Consider the following 13280-nt stretch of genomic DNA (forward strand, 5'->3'; position numbering starts at 1 on the left):
TCATATAAAATAAAAAATAAAAAAATAAATAATAGAGACACAGCCAGGTCTCCGTTTAGTTACGTGATAATACTATATGATAAGTACTTATCGTATGAACTTTCTAAATTTAATGATATAATACCTAATTTAATAATATTAAGTTAAACTGATAAAAGATTGTATATGTACATATATAGTCAATTCACCAAAAAAAAAAAAAAATTTTTTTTTACATATGCAGTCATATTCACCAAATGTACATTATATAATCATTTTTTTATTATGATATTTTGATGATTTTTCCATCATAACGTTTTTAGTAACCGTTTGAGAGTGATTTAAAATGTCTAAAATCACTTTCAAACCGATAGAAGCAGTTCCAATGTGAAATCATTTTTTGATATTTTTAAAGAAATACCAATTTGGTGATTCTTGATAAACAGAAATCAATTACCAAAACAGATTTCTAATTTCTAATTGACTCTTGGTTACAAATCACAAGAATGTTTATTCTTCCTCGAATTAATCAACTAGGAGGGTCTTTGATTAGAATTTTTCATTGCTTAAAACTAACTCTTACTGGCTTCAAAGGGTTGTATTTAAAAATGTATTGGTAGACCACATCAATCTAGTGAAACAATAAGAGTAATGTATTTAATTTTTAAAGTGTAATGGATTAAAATAAGTTATAGATTTTAAAGAAATCTAAAAATTATTTAATTTTTAAAGTATAATGGATTAAAATAAGTTATAGATTTTAAATCAATCTAAAGATTGTCATGAAATTTCATAAACTCCATACAAAATTTATAAAAATTTTAAAAATTCCTTAAAATAGATGAAATATTTTAAATTGATATTTTTATTTGTATTTTTCCTTATAAGATTCTATAAAATCCATTAACATCTATCCATTTTTAAAATCCTTCTAAGTTAATGACTTTTAAAATTTAATTTTAAAAGATTTTCACAAAATCTTAGTTGGATGCACATGAATTTTAATAGGTTTTTATAAAGTTTATTAAAATATATCTTAAATACTTGTGTTCATTTATATAGACTCACAACAAAATAAATTTGTATGAACTCTATAAGTTTAATATATATATATATATATTAATACAGTTATAATATCTTGATTTTATAAATCAAAGCCAAAAAATCATGTTAAAATAAAAATAATCTATTTACCTTGACTATTTGAACTGTTTCCAATCTTATAACATTAATATATCCTAATTGGGTCAAATACATATTATTGAATTCTAAATACATTTTTAAATCTAAAAACTTAAAACAATTCAAAAAACTGATGAGAGGATCGAATGGTTTTCTATTATACCACCTAAGAATATATATACATATATCGAAGAATTGGTTAAGATAATCCAATGTAAATATCAAAAGGTGTTTTTTTTTTTTTTTTTAATAAAAAGATCCTCTTGGTGAGTATCATCGGTCCAGGCTTTAAGGATCAATAGGTAGTTTGCATCGTGCTAATTCTGGAAAATCCGCAAACTACCTTATCCACGGTCTCTATCATCCTCTTCCACAGTGATATACAAACATGCGATCACACCAAAATTTAAATAGAACTTGTTAAGAATTAAACCCGCAACTGCAGCTTTCTTCCATTTGATCCACCCCCTTGGGTGTAAATATCAAAGGGTGTTGGTAACATAATGATGACCACCATTGAATGGTGTTGGAAGAACGGTTCCTAGGTTTTGTTGACAGGAAAGGATGTGAAAAAGGCTTGGAGAAGGTACCGAATAACACGACTGCACTTGTAAACAAAAAGTTAAATCATCAAAACAGTCTTATACCCTTTAATCATTGTCACGGGATTTTTATTTTCTTTCGACCCCCTTGTTCACTATGATCACCCACCAAATGAGCATTACCATTTTCAAATCTCTGCCCCCACCTATATCTTTTCAATTCCAGTCCATACTATAAAATTGCCAATAATATATATAAATATATATATATATATATATATATATATATTTCCATTATACTATGGTACTCGTGAGGCTACCAGGTGGTATTTCGATTTATCTATATTTAGCTTTATGCACTTGGCTCTCTATTAAAATTTAATACAATTAAAAAAAATTATAATCTCTGTATTTCATATTTAATAAGTAATAAATAAAATTGCCATTCTACCACAGGCATGTTTGAAAATACAATTTAATAAGCACTTATTTTTGTAGTATCTTTATTAATAAATGCTTCATAAAATAAATGATAAAATAATAAACCATATATAATAAAAAAATATTTTTAAATTTATTTTTGATATTTTTATATTTTAACTAATACATTAAATGACTTTTTTTTTTTTAAAATCGTAAAATATTTATTTAAAGAAGTACCAACCTTGATGTTTCTCTTAAAAGCACCTATTTTCACTCTAAAAGCATTTATTAGAATTTCAAAAAACACATCCAAACACGCTTTGTAAGCAAGCAAAATGACATGGTGAATAGGAACTAAATATTATCTTTTAACAAGGGTTATTATATTTATCAAAATACAATTAAGCAAATTAATTCAGTAATTTTTATACAAATTCTAATTTTTTTTTTGGGACATATAAATTCTAGTACTTAACTATAAAACAAAAAATAAAGAAAGTTTGACAAATACAGCAAAATAATGTCTGTCATGAGATTCCATTATGTCCCTTCTAGATTTTTTTTTTGTTTTTTTTTTTTTTTTTTGCGTGTCAATTTTAAGAAAAATGTGAAAGGTATAACCCAAAAAGAAAAGAAAATACATACAGAAAAAGTGGATTTTTTTTTTTTTTCCCCAAAAGAGTGAATGGATAAAGAAAGGCAACCAATAAAAAAATAGTTTTGCTATGGAGCCCCTTCGACTCTTTTTCAACCATGTCATGAAATTGAAAGCAAAACCTCAACAACAAAATCACAAAAAAAATATATATATATATATATATATATATTAAAGAAAATAAAAATAATAACAAAAGAAGAAGAGGCAGATGGGGAACATACCAGAAAGCCCAGAACCCAATCCAATAGTGAAACAGAAATGGTCGATTACCACGCATCCCTGAGCGCGTGACGCGTCACAGAAAAAAAACATGCTGAAGAAAGAAATTGAAACCCAAAATTACGTTTTTCTTTTATAAAAACTACAAACACAAAGAAAACCCCCACGCGCACACTTTTTTTTTAATTGCTAAATCTCTCTCTTCTTTTTATTCGTTGTATTTCTCTTTCCTTTTCCCACCCTCCCCTTCATTTCCTTTCCCTCTTTTCTCTGTCTGCTCTTAAATTCCCTCTGTTTTCCCACACTTTCCCTCTCGTTTTCTCACTCACTCTCTCTCTCATCTAATCCAGTTATCTCCATGAAACTTTTCCCATTTCACGTGACTCCACCTCCCACCTCTTAATCTCCAAAAAAAAAAAATAAATAAAAAAAAAAAAATTCTCGGAAATTTTTCTATATTTCTCCTTCTGATCCACACTATTTCCCTCATGATTTCTCACTCTTTCTTCTACTTATTCTTATTATTCTGCAACAATCACCATCACAGCATCCATAGCCATAGCCATAACCATAACCATAACCAAAAGCACCATGCGATCCCCACAAGCTCAGGCAGCTCGTAATGGGGAAACCCCATCACCCCACCACCACCATCCCCATAGATTCCCAACCCCTCCTTTCCACTCCACCGTCTCCGTACAGAAGCTCAGGCGCTTCAACTCCTTAATCTTCTTCTTTCGTCTTGCTTCTTTCTCTTTCTCTCTCGCTTCCTCCGTTTTCATGCTCACTAACTCTCGCGGCTCTAATTCTCCTCGCTGGTACGATTTCGATGCCTTCAGGTATGTAAAATTCTACTTTTCAACCGTTTACTCAATTCAAATTCACGCTTCGATTTTCTTTCTTTTCTTTTACCGAAGACCGTTTGTTTGGTTGCTGAGAAAATAATGATTGTTCGAATTTTCGGATAAAAAAGTTTTGGATATTTTTCCCCCTCTTTTACGGAATTTTAGGGCGCTGTTTGTTTTGAAATTTTTTTCCTTTTAAAAAATATTGTCTTCATGTTGCTTTCCCTCTTTAAGCAAGTCAATTACGAGGGAAAGAAATAAACAATTAATTTTAACTACTTCCTTTTGATGATTCCAAGAAAGGTTACAAGAAGGCGCTTAGGTTTTTTTATTCGAAAATCTGAAAAACTAGGTTTGAAAATTCTACAGCCTTTTTCTACGGTTTTCAAACTTTTTCTGAACCTAATTCAAACAGATAATTAAAAAAAATAAAAAAACAAGGCAATGCGTTATAAACAAAACAATAGCAGCCAGGCAAAAATCAAACAATTAAAAAAAAGAAATAAGGGTATTTTAATTTTCCTGCACATTCTCAGGAAGCAAAAAGGTTTATATCATGTTTGTGTACCTGTTGCAGATTCGTATTCGCAGCGAATGCGATAGTGGCGGTGTACTCTCTGTTCGAAATGGTAGCTTCGGTTTGGGAAATATCAAGAGGAGCTACTCTCTTTCCCGAAATCTTACAGGTCTGGTTCGATTTCGGCCACGACCAGGTTCACATTCCCTCTCTCTCTCTCTCTCTCTTTCTCTCTCTGTGTACTTTTTTTTGTTAAATAGTATTTTCCGAATTAAATTAAAGTGGAATTATTAAGAGCAATGATCGTGTAGGTGTTCGCGTACCTCCTTCTGTCTGCGGACTCGGCAGGAACGGCCCTAGCCAAAGCGCTGAAAAGGATCGACACGTGCACGGCGTCTAACGGGTTCTGTGTTCAGGCCGACATAGCTATTGCCTTGGGATTTGCCGGGTTTCTGTTCCTAGGGTTTTCGTCGCTGCTCTCGGGCTTCCGGGTCGTCTGTTTCATTATCAACGGCTCTCGTTTTCATCTTTAGAGAGAGATAGAGATATAGAGAGAGAGAGGAGAGTATTTGGGTGCGACAGGGTCTTGCTTTTTCCACCGCGTAACCGTACCTGTGGCATCGGTATTCTTGGGTGGGAGTGAGACTGATTGGATATGTGTGTGGCCATGCTGATGATTTGTAGTAGTGTGTACAGGGGAGAGGTTTTTTTTTTTTTTTTTTTTTTTTACGTCAGCGTATTCTTTTTTTTCTTTTTTTCATTTTTTTTTTCTCTTTTCTGGGGCTAACTGCTAAATTTGATTTTTTGTTGTTAGAATAAGAATTTGGGTGCAAATTTTGATTGGCTTTCAGTCTGATATTTTACAATCAATATGCAAAAACCTTTTCATAGATTTTTTTCTATCTCTTGAACTTGAGGGATTTTTAGTTCGGAGGGATAATTTTTATTGAGTTTTGATTCTATATATATCAAACTAATATCGAATTAAACCTCATATGTTAAGAAATTATACATAGACATAAAACCGTTCAAATGGTGAACAAATAAAATAAAAAGACATCTTTAGAAGTGACCATTTAGAATTGATTTTGAAATTTGTTACAAGTGATAATACGAGACTCATTGGTGATACAATAATAATTAATTGGTTCTATCGAAATTCTTGTTTGACTTTTCAAAAATTAAAAATAAATATGAGAAAATGAATCATATTGATAACCAATTAATTTAGCTCGTGAGCATTTAAATTCCATGGTGGTGATCACGGACACTGGTTAATATAGCATTTGTCTTTCAAATTGCTCTTAATTCCCTATGAAATGCTGAACAACCCGACACAAACTCCACTACTACAGAAACCGAGCATAATCTTATGCGGTAATAGTCCAAATAGTCCAATAGAAAATCCTTCTTAATCGCATCCAAAAATATCACAAAAAGACATCCAATAAGTAAAATGCTTAAACATTCACCCAATATATATATATATATATATATGCATTAACTGAGACAGTAAAATCCAAAAGAAAGTCCTACTCAATCGCATCCAAAAATACCACAAAAAGACATCCAGTAAGTAAAATATTGAAATTTCTCAAGCTTCTTCAACGAACAAATCATGTATAGAACAATCATTTTTGCTTAATGCATAGAAAATTTTGATGAAAACTTATTTGCAAATCAAGAAAACATTTGTCATCTTACCATTGAATTTGAAATTTTTTATTTTTATTTAGTTATTTTTATTTTTATTTTTTTGCCTCCTCAATTTTTACTGTAGGTTTAGTTGTACTTGTAGGAACAAAGTATCATTTAAAATGAGCTCAAAACGGTAAAAAGGCTGAAAGGACAAACATATCAAGATGATATTGATAGTTGGTACGGAAATTTACACACGGTATTTATGCTAACAAAAAATTATAATTTATACTCGGTATTTATGCTAACAGAAATTTATAGATCTTATCTAATGTCTTTATGCTAACAAAAATTTATAACTTATACTCGGTATTTATGCTAACAGAAATTTATAGATCTTATCTAATGTCTTTATGCTAACAAAAATTTATAATTTATACTCGGTATTTATGCTAACAGAAATTTATAGATCTTATCTAAGTTCACATGCACATAAAAGTTTATTAAAAAAAAAAAAAAAAAAAAGCATCACAACTCCAGGTTTTTAGTTGCCTTCATATTTGGGGTCCGCCATCACAAAATGGTAAGCAATCACCAGGACAAATATAAAAATGCCAAGAAAATTGGCAAAAAAGCCCAGATCCTGATCATCAATCATCTGTAGAATAAAGATAATCATCATAAATCAGCAACATATTCCAAATGAGCACATCACTTCTGTAATGGTTCTTTTACAGGCTTATAGATCACAGCAACACCAGTTTCATTAAAAAAATGTACTGGAATCAAATTATCAAAGATATTCTAGGCAAAGATTACATTGATGCTAGCAATTAAAAAGAGTTGGAATATCACCAAAACAGTTTCTAAGATTGGCTATAATAGTTTCCATAGCATTCGAGCCATCAACCAATCATGTGTAGTAGCAAATATTATTCTGTTATTCTACAACTAGAGGAAAAAGAAAACCATGACTGCAAGGATGTGAATAGAATATTTAAACATCAAAAGTAAGAGAGAGAGAGAGAGAGAGAGAGATTAAAAGCAGGTAGACAATAAAAAACAATAATAATAACTAAATAAATAGAAAGTGGCTATAAACAACAATTTCGAAATGCCAATTAAAACCAGAAAAATAGAACGTGGAACCTATAAAGTAAACATAAAAGATGAATAGACATGGCCGGTCAATAGAAATGCCCAGTCATACTTTTACTTTATTTTCCCTAACCTAAGTCTTATTAGCATACAACTGCACTGTGCTCAACCTATCTTACATATGCTACTTGTATTAAGTTTTTGCTGTGCTTGTATGTTTTGTTGTATCTCGAGGCATTCTGACCATAATGAACCTCCATGTCCAGCCTAAGATTGAAGAAGCTCTAACGTATTTTTAATGTGTACAAAAAAGAGATGCAGCAGGACAAAAGGCACAGAAGGAATAATACGTCTATCAATCCAGAACCAGTTACTCCTCAAACCAAAATTCACACTTTGAATCCAATCAAAACTAGTTAGGACTTAGAACTTAGAACCTTAATCTTATTGGCTGATTTTTAAAACTGCTTCTCCACAAAACAAAGATCACCATGTTCAATCTCTGCAGTTGAATTTATACACTACCCAACCAAAATAAAGCTTTCTACTTGATCTAAATATGCAGAACTTAAAACATATAGTGGCCAGTCTATTAAAGTGCAAAACATAAAATTCCATGATGATTATGAAATACTTTTCAGATCATTTTAGAATCGTCCCTAACTAAATCTCAAATCATCCCTTTTGCAATGAAACTACAAACTAATACTTTTTCCCAATAACACCATAATCCTTGCAGATTGTCTCTTCTAATTCCCAATAACAGTAAGAAATTGACTTTCAAATCTTCAAACTCAAACATACTTTAAAACTCTATAAAATGACAAAGTTTGTAGACACTGGACATTTGGACTTATCTTAAAGACCCAGAAATGCAGTATCATGATTTTTGAATCTCCTACTCATTAAAACGCAATGTATGGTGCTACATGTCACTTTGGACATAACCGACCTTAAATGTCGAATTCAGACAAAAACCCAGATCTTAAACAAGAAGAAATGACAGTTTTCCTTTGCATTAAAAACTCTCAGCTAAAGAGACAGATTTAAATGTCTTAAAGTGTCCCAGGTAGTATAGAATTTGTGACTCAGTGATGCACCAAAATTAATTTAGTGGCATTTTTGAATCAATGTATCACCTCTCGCTAAATATACTTAACAATGCAAATAACAGAATTAAGAGAAAACGAATGAATTTTTCAGGGATTAAAAAATAAAAATTTCAAGCCCTCTAAGAAAGTATAAAACCACAAAAAGGAAAAAAAAAAAAAAAAAGCGATCGCAGTGGGATTCGAACCCACGACCTTTAGATCCGGAGTCTAACGCGATATCCACTCCGCTATGCGATCGACTATGTCATATTTATCGAATTTCAATTTCACATATTCTCAACTGTCCAGTTTCTATAATACTACTAAAAAATAAAGAAAGAAAGAAAATACGAACAGATTCGCACGCCAAGGATCAACGGAAAAAAAAAAAAAAAAAGATCGCAATGTAATTCCAAGATCCAACAACATAAAAGCTCCAAAATCGTGAACGATCCGAAATAAAAAATAATAATAATAAAAAAAAAAGTGCAAATATGTATGAGCTGCTGCAATAGCCAGAGACTGAGAATGATATAGAAAAAACATGTACGCTTACCGTGTTTTTTTTTTTTTCTTTTTTTTTCTTTTTTTGGATGAGATGCAAAACGCCAAGACGATCCACGAGATCTCCGACGAGCAGATGCTAAACTATGGCTCTTTTGCTGTTGTAGCGGCGCTCAAAATTTCATTCACCGCAACCAAAATGAGTGGTTTTTTCTTTCTTTTTTAACTAAAATTAAAATTTAGCTTAACTTGACACCTGGATAATTGGTCCATGCCCAAAGAATGATCAGTGGGTTCAACTTTAAAGAGCCTTACTGGTGGGCCCAAGTCCAGGTGGTTTCGCTCGTTTACATCATTTGTTATAGTGGTACGCAAAATTAATTCAACGCGTCTAAATCCACCAGTTTAATTTATTTTTAACTATTTGAATTGAATTTTTTATATGAATTGGTTGGATTGAGTTTAAAATATTATAAATTTTATAAATTAGATTGAAAATATAAATTCAATACAATTTCAATCATATATTATATAATTAAAAAATTATATATTTTATATTTTTTTTTAATTTTTATATATCAATTTTTAATATATATTCTTTAACAAATCCCTAAAATCCCAAAATGCAATGAAACCCTAAACAATAGCATGTCTTATCATTATGTTGCCTTGCTGCCTCCACCACCACCATAGCCATTAATCAAGTTTCGACCATCACAACTATCAAAACTCATGGCACAACAAATTATCAGTTGCTGCTCATTCTTCATTTCTTTGCTTCAATACTCAACTATCGGTTGTTCATTCTTCATTCTCTACTTCAGGACTTATGGCAACTTCACAAGCAATGCTCATTATTTGCTTCATAGCTCGGCATTAGCTTGTTGCTCTTTCTCAGCTTCAAGACTCACAGCAATTTCACAAGCAATATCCTTTTTTGCTTCAATACTTAGCATCAGCTTGCTGTACCGAACCGATTAACCAATCCAAACTAAACCGATCATAAATGGTTTGGATTGGTTTGGGTTTAAAGTTTCAATGATTTGGATTGGATTCTTCTATTAGGTAAACCAAAAGTATGGATTAGGTTATATTTTGGTTCAAAACCAAACTAACACAATCTATGCCCACCCCTAGTTTATTGAAGTAAAATTTCAACTGCAGGAACCTGAATTTTACCATAATTCAATTTTGATTTCTTAATTTTTTATACATTATAACTGCAATCTTTGATTTAAATAGATATTTATATGATATTAGATGGGATTCTACGTGGTAGTTGCAATTACATATACATCCCCTGTTTGAAAACATGCTATTGAAAAAAGTAATCGTTGGTCAACAACTCTATTTTTGCTTATATATTCTGCTGCAAATCCACCTTATACAAACTTGCTGATTACATTGAAAAAAAAAAAAAAATCAGAAACCATATACAAACCAAAACCAAACCTGCACACAAACTTCACCTTATACCACGATATAACCTACATAAAAGCTACACTACACTACCTGCACTACACTGCCTACACCACGTGATATAAACATATACCACACTGTCTGCACTATATACAAACATACTTTTTGCACCATACTCAATATACAAACTAATACGAATTTAGCAACTTACATCCCATGCACGTCCCATACGCCCATGCATGAACCAACCTCACCATGCCAGTTGCATGGGTCTCACGTGCAGCATGGAGTTAAAGCTCACCACGCCACTTGCATGGGACTCGCGTGTTGCATGGAATTAACGTAAGAGAGTGGAGGTATATTAGGACCCACTCCTTCCTTCTTTACAAATGTAATAACTATAGCCACGTTCTTTATTTATGTAGGAGTAGTTATTGTGCAGCCATGTTCTTCCTTTTGTATAGGAGAAGTTATCAGTAGTAATAGCCTATATGAACTAAGTGATGTAATGGGAAAAACGTAAATAAGAAAACTATCTTTCGTTCCTCTCTCTTTCCCTTTTCCCTTTTACTCAAAACAGGGCACCCATCATAAGCCTGCACCTCACCATCACAAGCTACACCATACTAGCTACACTACACAATATAAACTTACACCACACTGCCTATACCACAATAGCTACACTACACAATATAAACTTACACCACACTGCCTGCACTGTCAGGACCCGTCCAGAATTCCTTCCTCGGAACCCTAGACAAGCCCTGATCCCAGGAAAACCCTACCGAACCCTCCAACGAAAAATCCGGCAGAGCCTCCCCTAAGGGATTTACTTATCATAAATTACCTGCACTGAAAACACACTTCTAAAAACATCCCCTTATTCCTCCCACGATACTACAAATTGATTCCACAAATTTCAGCACTTCAAAAGAAAACAGCGGCAACCCAGTGCATAAATAATAACCACACGTCCAATACAGTATACAGAGCATTATACAACAAATGTGGAATTTATAAAATGACAGATAAAGAAACAATACAAGTTCAAGAGGAAAAAGGGAAAAAAAACTTCTTGAACCTTCGGCAACGAACTGAGACGTTGGGCTCGCCCCGGACAATCAACGTCTCCAACCTGGACCTAAGGGAACGGAATTTAAGAGTGTGAGATGCTAATCATCTCAGTGAGTGACCCTATCTACTAAACACCTTTAATATTAATAATAATATATCAAATAAAAGGATTTAATAAATCAATACCGAACAATTAAATAAATAAATAAATAAACAATTGAAGTAATGCTTTCTCTCAAAACCCTCACTATTCACTCCGTTGGAAATGTTCCCCTTTTAAAACATTTTCACAAAACCCGATGTACGTACTCCCCGAAAACCAAGGGACCAAATAATTTAATAACAACAAATAAATAAATAAATAAATACCCAAAATATATAATTAAAATATAATAAATTATAGTAAATAATTTTTTGAACACCTTTGGGGTTTAGAACATTATTTGCAATTTACACCGACGCACCACACCATATACCGGTGATGCCCTCCGATACCCAGCGTCTCGAGCACCGACTGGCGGGGGGTTAAAGAGAGAAACCTGCAACGGTCACTTCGGCGTCCCGACAGTACCGCTGCTAAAACCATCAACCCGGCCCAGGAGGGGGGCGGTTGTGCACAAACAAACTTGCCTGCCCACGGTCCAATGGCAACTCACGGGTGAAGTAATAACCGCACGCTAAACCACATAATAACCGCGCGCTACCACGTGTCCATACACCATACACCAGAACACCAATACTGTATGAGTGCGTCTAAAAATAAACCTTAACAACCAACCGTACCGTTTTCCAAAATTACCGTGGAAAATACATTAAAATTTCACACTTACCATCCCACATATTTTTATTTAACAACCCAGTACGAAACAGCGATAACAACAAACCACAATTTTCTCGAAATACGAGATGCAACCATAAAAATACCGCGGGCATAATTTATAAAATTTAACCAAATATTTTCGTAAAATATTTAACTCAATTATGCCCGGAAATTATTATTTAAAATCACGTACAATTAATACCGAAATCCACTTTGCTCATGTATAATAAATAAATTAAACCACAATAAAATTCATAATTAAATTGCACCACATGAGCATAATTTAAATACCAATCAAACATAATTAATTGCCCAAAAATGATATAAAATCCAGACACAATTAATTACTGAAAATACTTGCTCATGTGTAATAAATACCATTTAATCACAATAAAATAATAATCGGGAATTTCTAATGACCCCAAAATTTCCATTTATTACCAATGGATAAATATATATATAAAATAATATTTTTCCCGATTATATTTAAAATACACCACATGAGCACCAATTACAGATATCAAATTAATACCACATAAATACAATTAATTACCCCAAAAATATTTTTAAAGGTGGGTCACTCACCTGGAGCACGCAATTAAACTATGATCCACCATGGGATCAATTTTACGACTCACCGGTGCTCCTAGAACAAAATTCACAGACAGTCAAATAAATTAATATTTTATTCGGATAATTAATACCCGGTACCCGGGGGGTCAAACACAAACTTTAACCAAAATAGGCGAATGATATACTGAATCGAAGCTCGTGGGATGAGGATCACAAATCCGGTCTCCATCGACCCCAATTCCGCCGGAGGTGGCCGGAATTTGGTCGGAAAGCTTCGGCCGGTTTTGATCTTGAGGGATCTTTCAAACGGTGGGGATTTTGGGCAAACTAACCCCGGAAATGGACTCAAAGGGGTCGAAAATAGTGGGATAGAGGTATGGGACGGGCTGGTTTGGTCGGAAACGGCAAGAATCGTCGGAAAATTTCCACCCGCCGCCGCGACTTCGCCGGCCCGATCTGGGCGCGTTCGGCGGCGGCTGGCCGGGAAATTTGGTGGCCGAGTTCGCGAGGTGGTGGGCTTGGACGGTGGCCGGCGCGTGTACTGTATGGGTGGCCGGAAAAAGTGCAGCAAGGAGAGAGAGAGGGACGGCCGGTGGGAGAAAAAAAACTGTGTGTTTTGTGTTTTGGTGCTCGGGGAAGAAGAAGGAAAAAAAGGAAAAAAAAGAAAAAGAAAAAGAAAAGAAAAAAAGAAATGGTGT

The 13280-nt window shown here is 33.1% G+C and overlaps 2 protein-coding genes, 1 long non-coding RNA gene and 1 other non-coding gene across 5 annotated transcripts; 1 reads left to right on the top strand and 3 right to left on the bottom strand.

The window, feature by feature from the left end:
* Positions 1-1144: 1144 nt before the first annotated feature.
* On the bottom strand, positions 1145-4829 carry LOC107413546 (uncharacterized). 2 transcript variants are annotated; one of them, XR_009640411.1, is made up of 3 exons: positions 4689-4829; positions 4417-4607; positions 1145-3097 (listed from the first exon to the last, which is right to left on the bottom strand). It is a non-coding gene; the product is annotated as an uncharacterized LOC107413546 (long non-coding RNA). The 2 variants fall into 2 exon arrangements; XR_009640412.1 differs by having other exon boundaries at positions 4417-4600; positions 4689-4821.
* LOC107413545 (CASP-like protein 4C1) lies at positions 3091-6651 on the top strand. Its single transcript, XM_016021523.4, has 3 exons — positions 3091-3842; positions 4426-4561; positions 4677-6651. The coding sequence occupies exons 1-3, from the start codon at positions 3595-3597 to the stop codon at positions 4896-4898; spliced, it is 606 nt and encodes a 201-aa protein (XP_015877009.1). The 5' UTR covers positions 3091-3594; the 3' UTR covers positions 4899-6651.
* On the bottom strand, positions 6513-6661 carry LOC107413503 (dolichyl-diphosphooligosaccharide--protein glycosyltransferase subunit 4A). Its single transcript, XM_016021460.4, has one exon. The coding sequence runs from the start codon at positions 6659-6661 to the stop codon at positions 6548-6550; it is 114 nt and encodes a 37-aa protein (XP_015876946.2). The 3' UTR covers positions 6513-6547.
* A 1716-nt stretch (positions 6662-8377) lies between these two features.
* TRNAR-CCG (transfer RNA arginine (anticodon CCG)) lies at positions 8378-8450 on the bottom strand. Its single transcript has one exon. It is a non-coding gene; the product is annotated as a tRNA-Arg (tRNA).
* Positions 8451-13280: the final 4830 nt, after the last annotated feature.

Source organism: Ziziphus jujuba, chromosome 8, assembly GCF_031755915.1.
Source record: "Ziziphus jujuba cultivar Dongzao chromosome 8, ASM3175591v1".
Lineage (NCBI taxonomy): Eukaryota > Viridiplantae > Streptophyta > Magnoliopsida > Rosales > Rhamnaceae > Ziziphus > Ziziphus jujuba.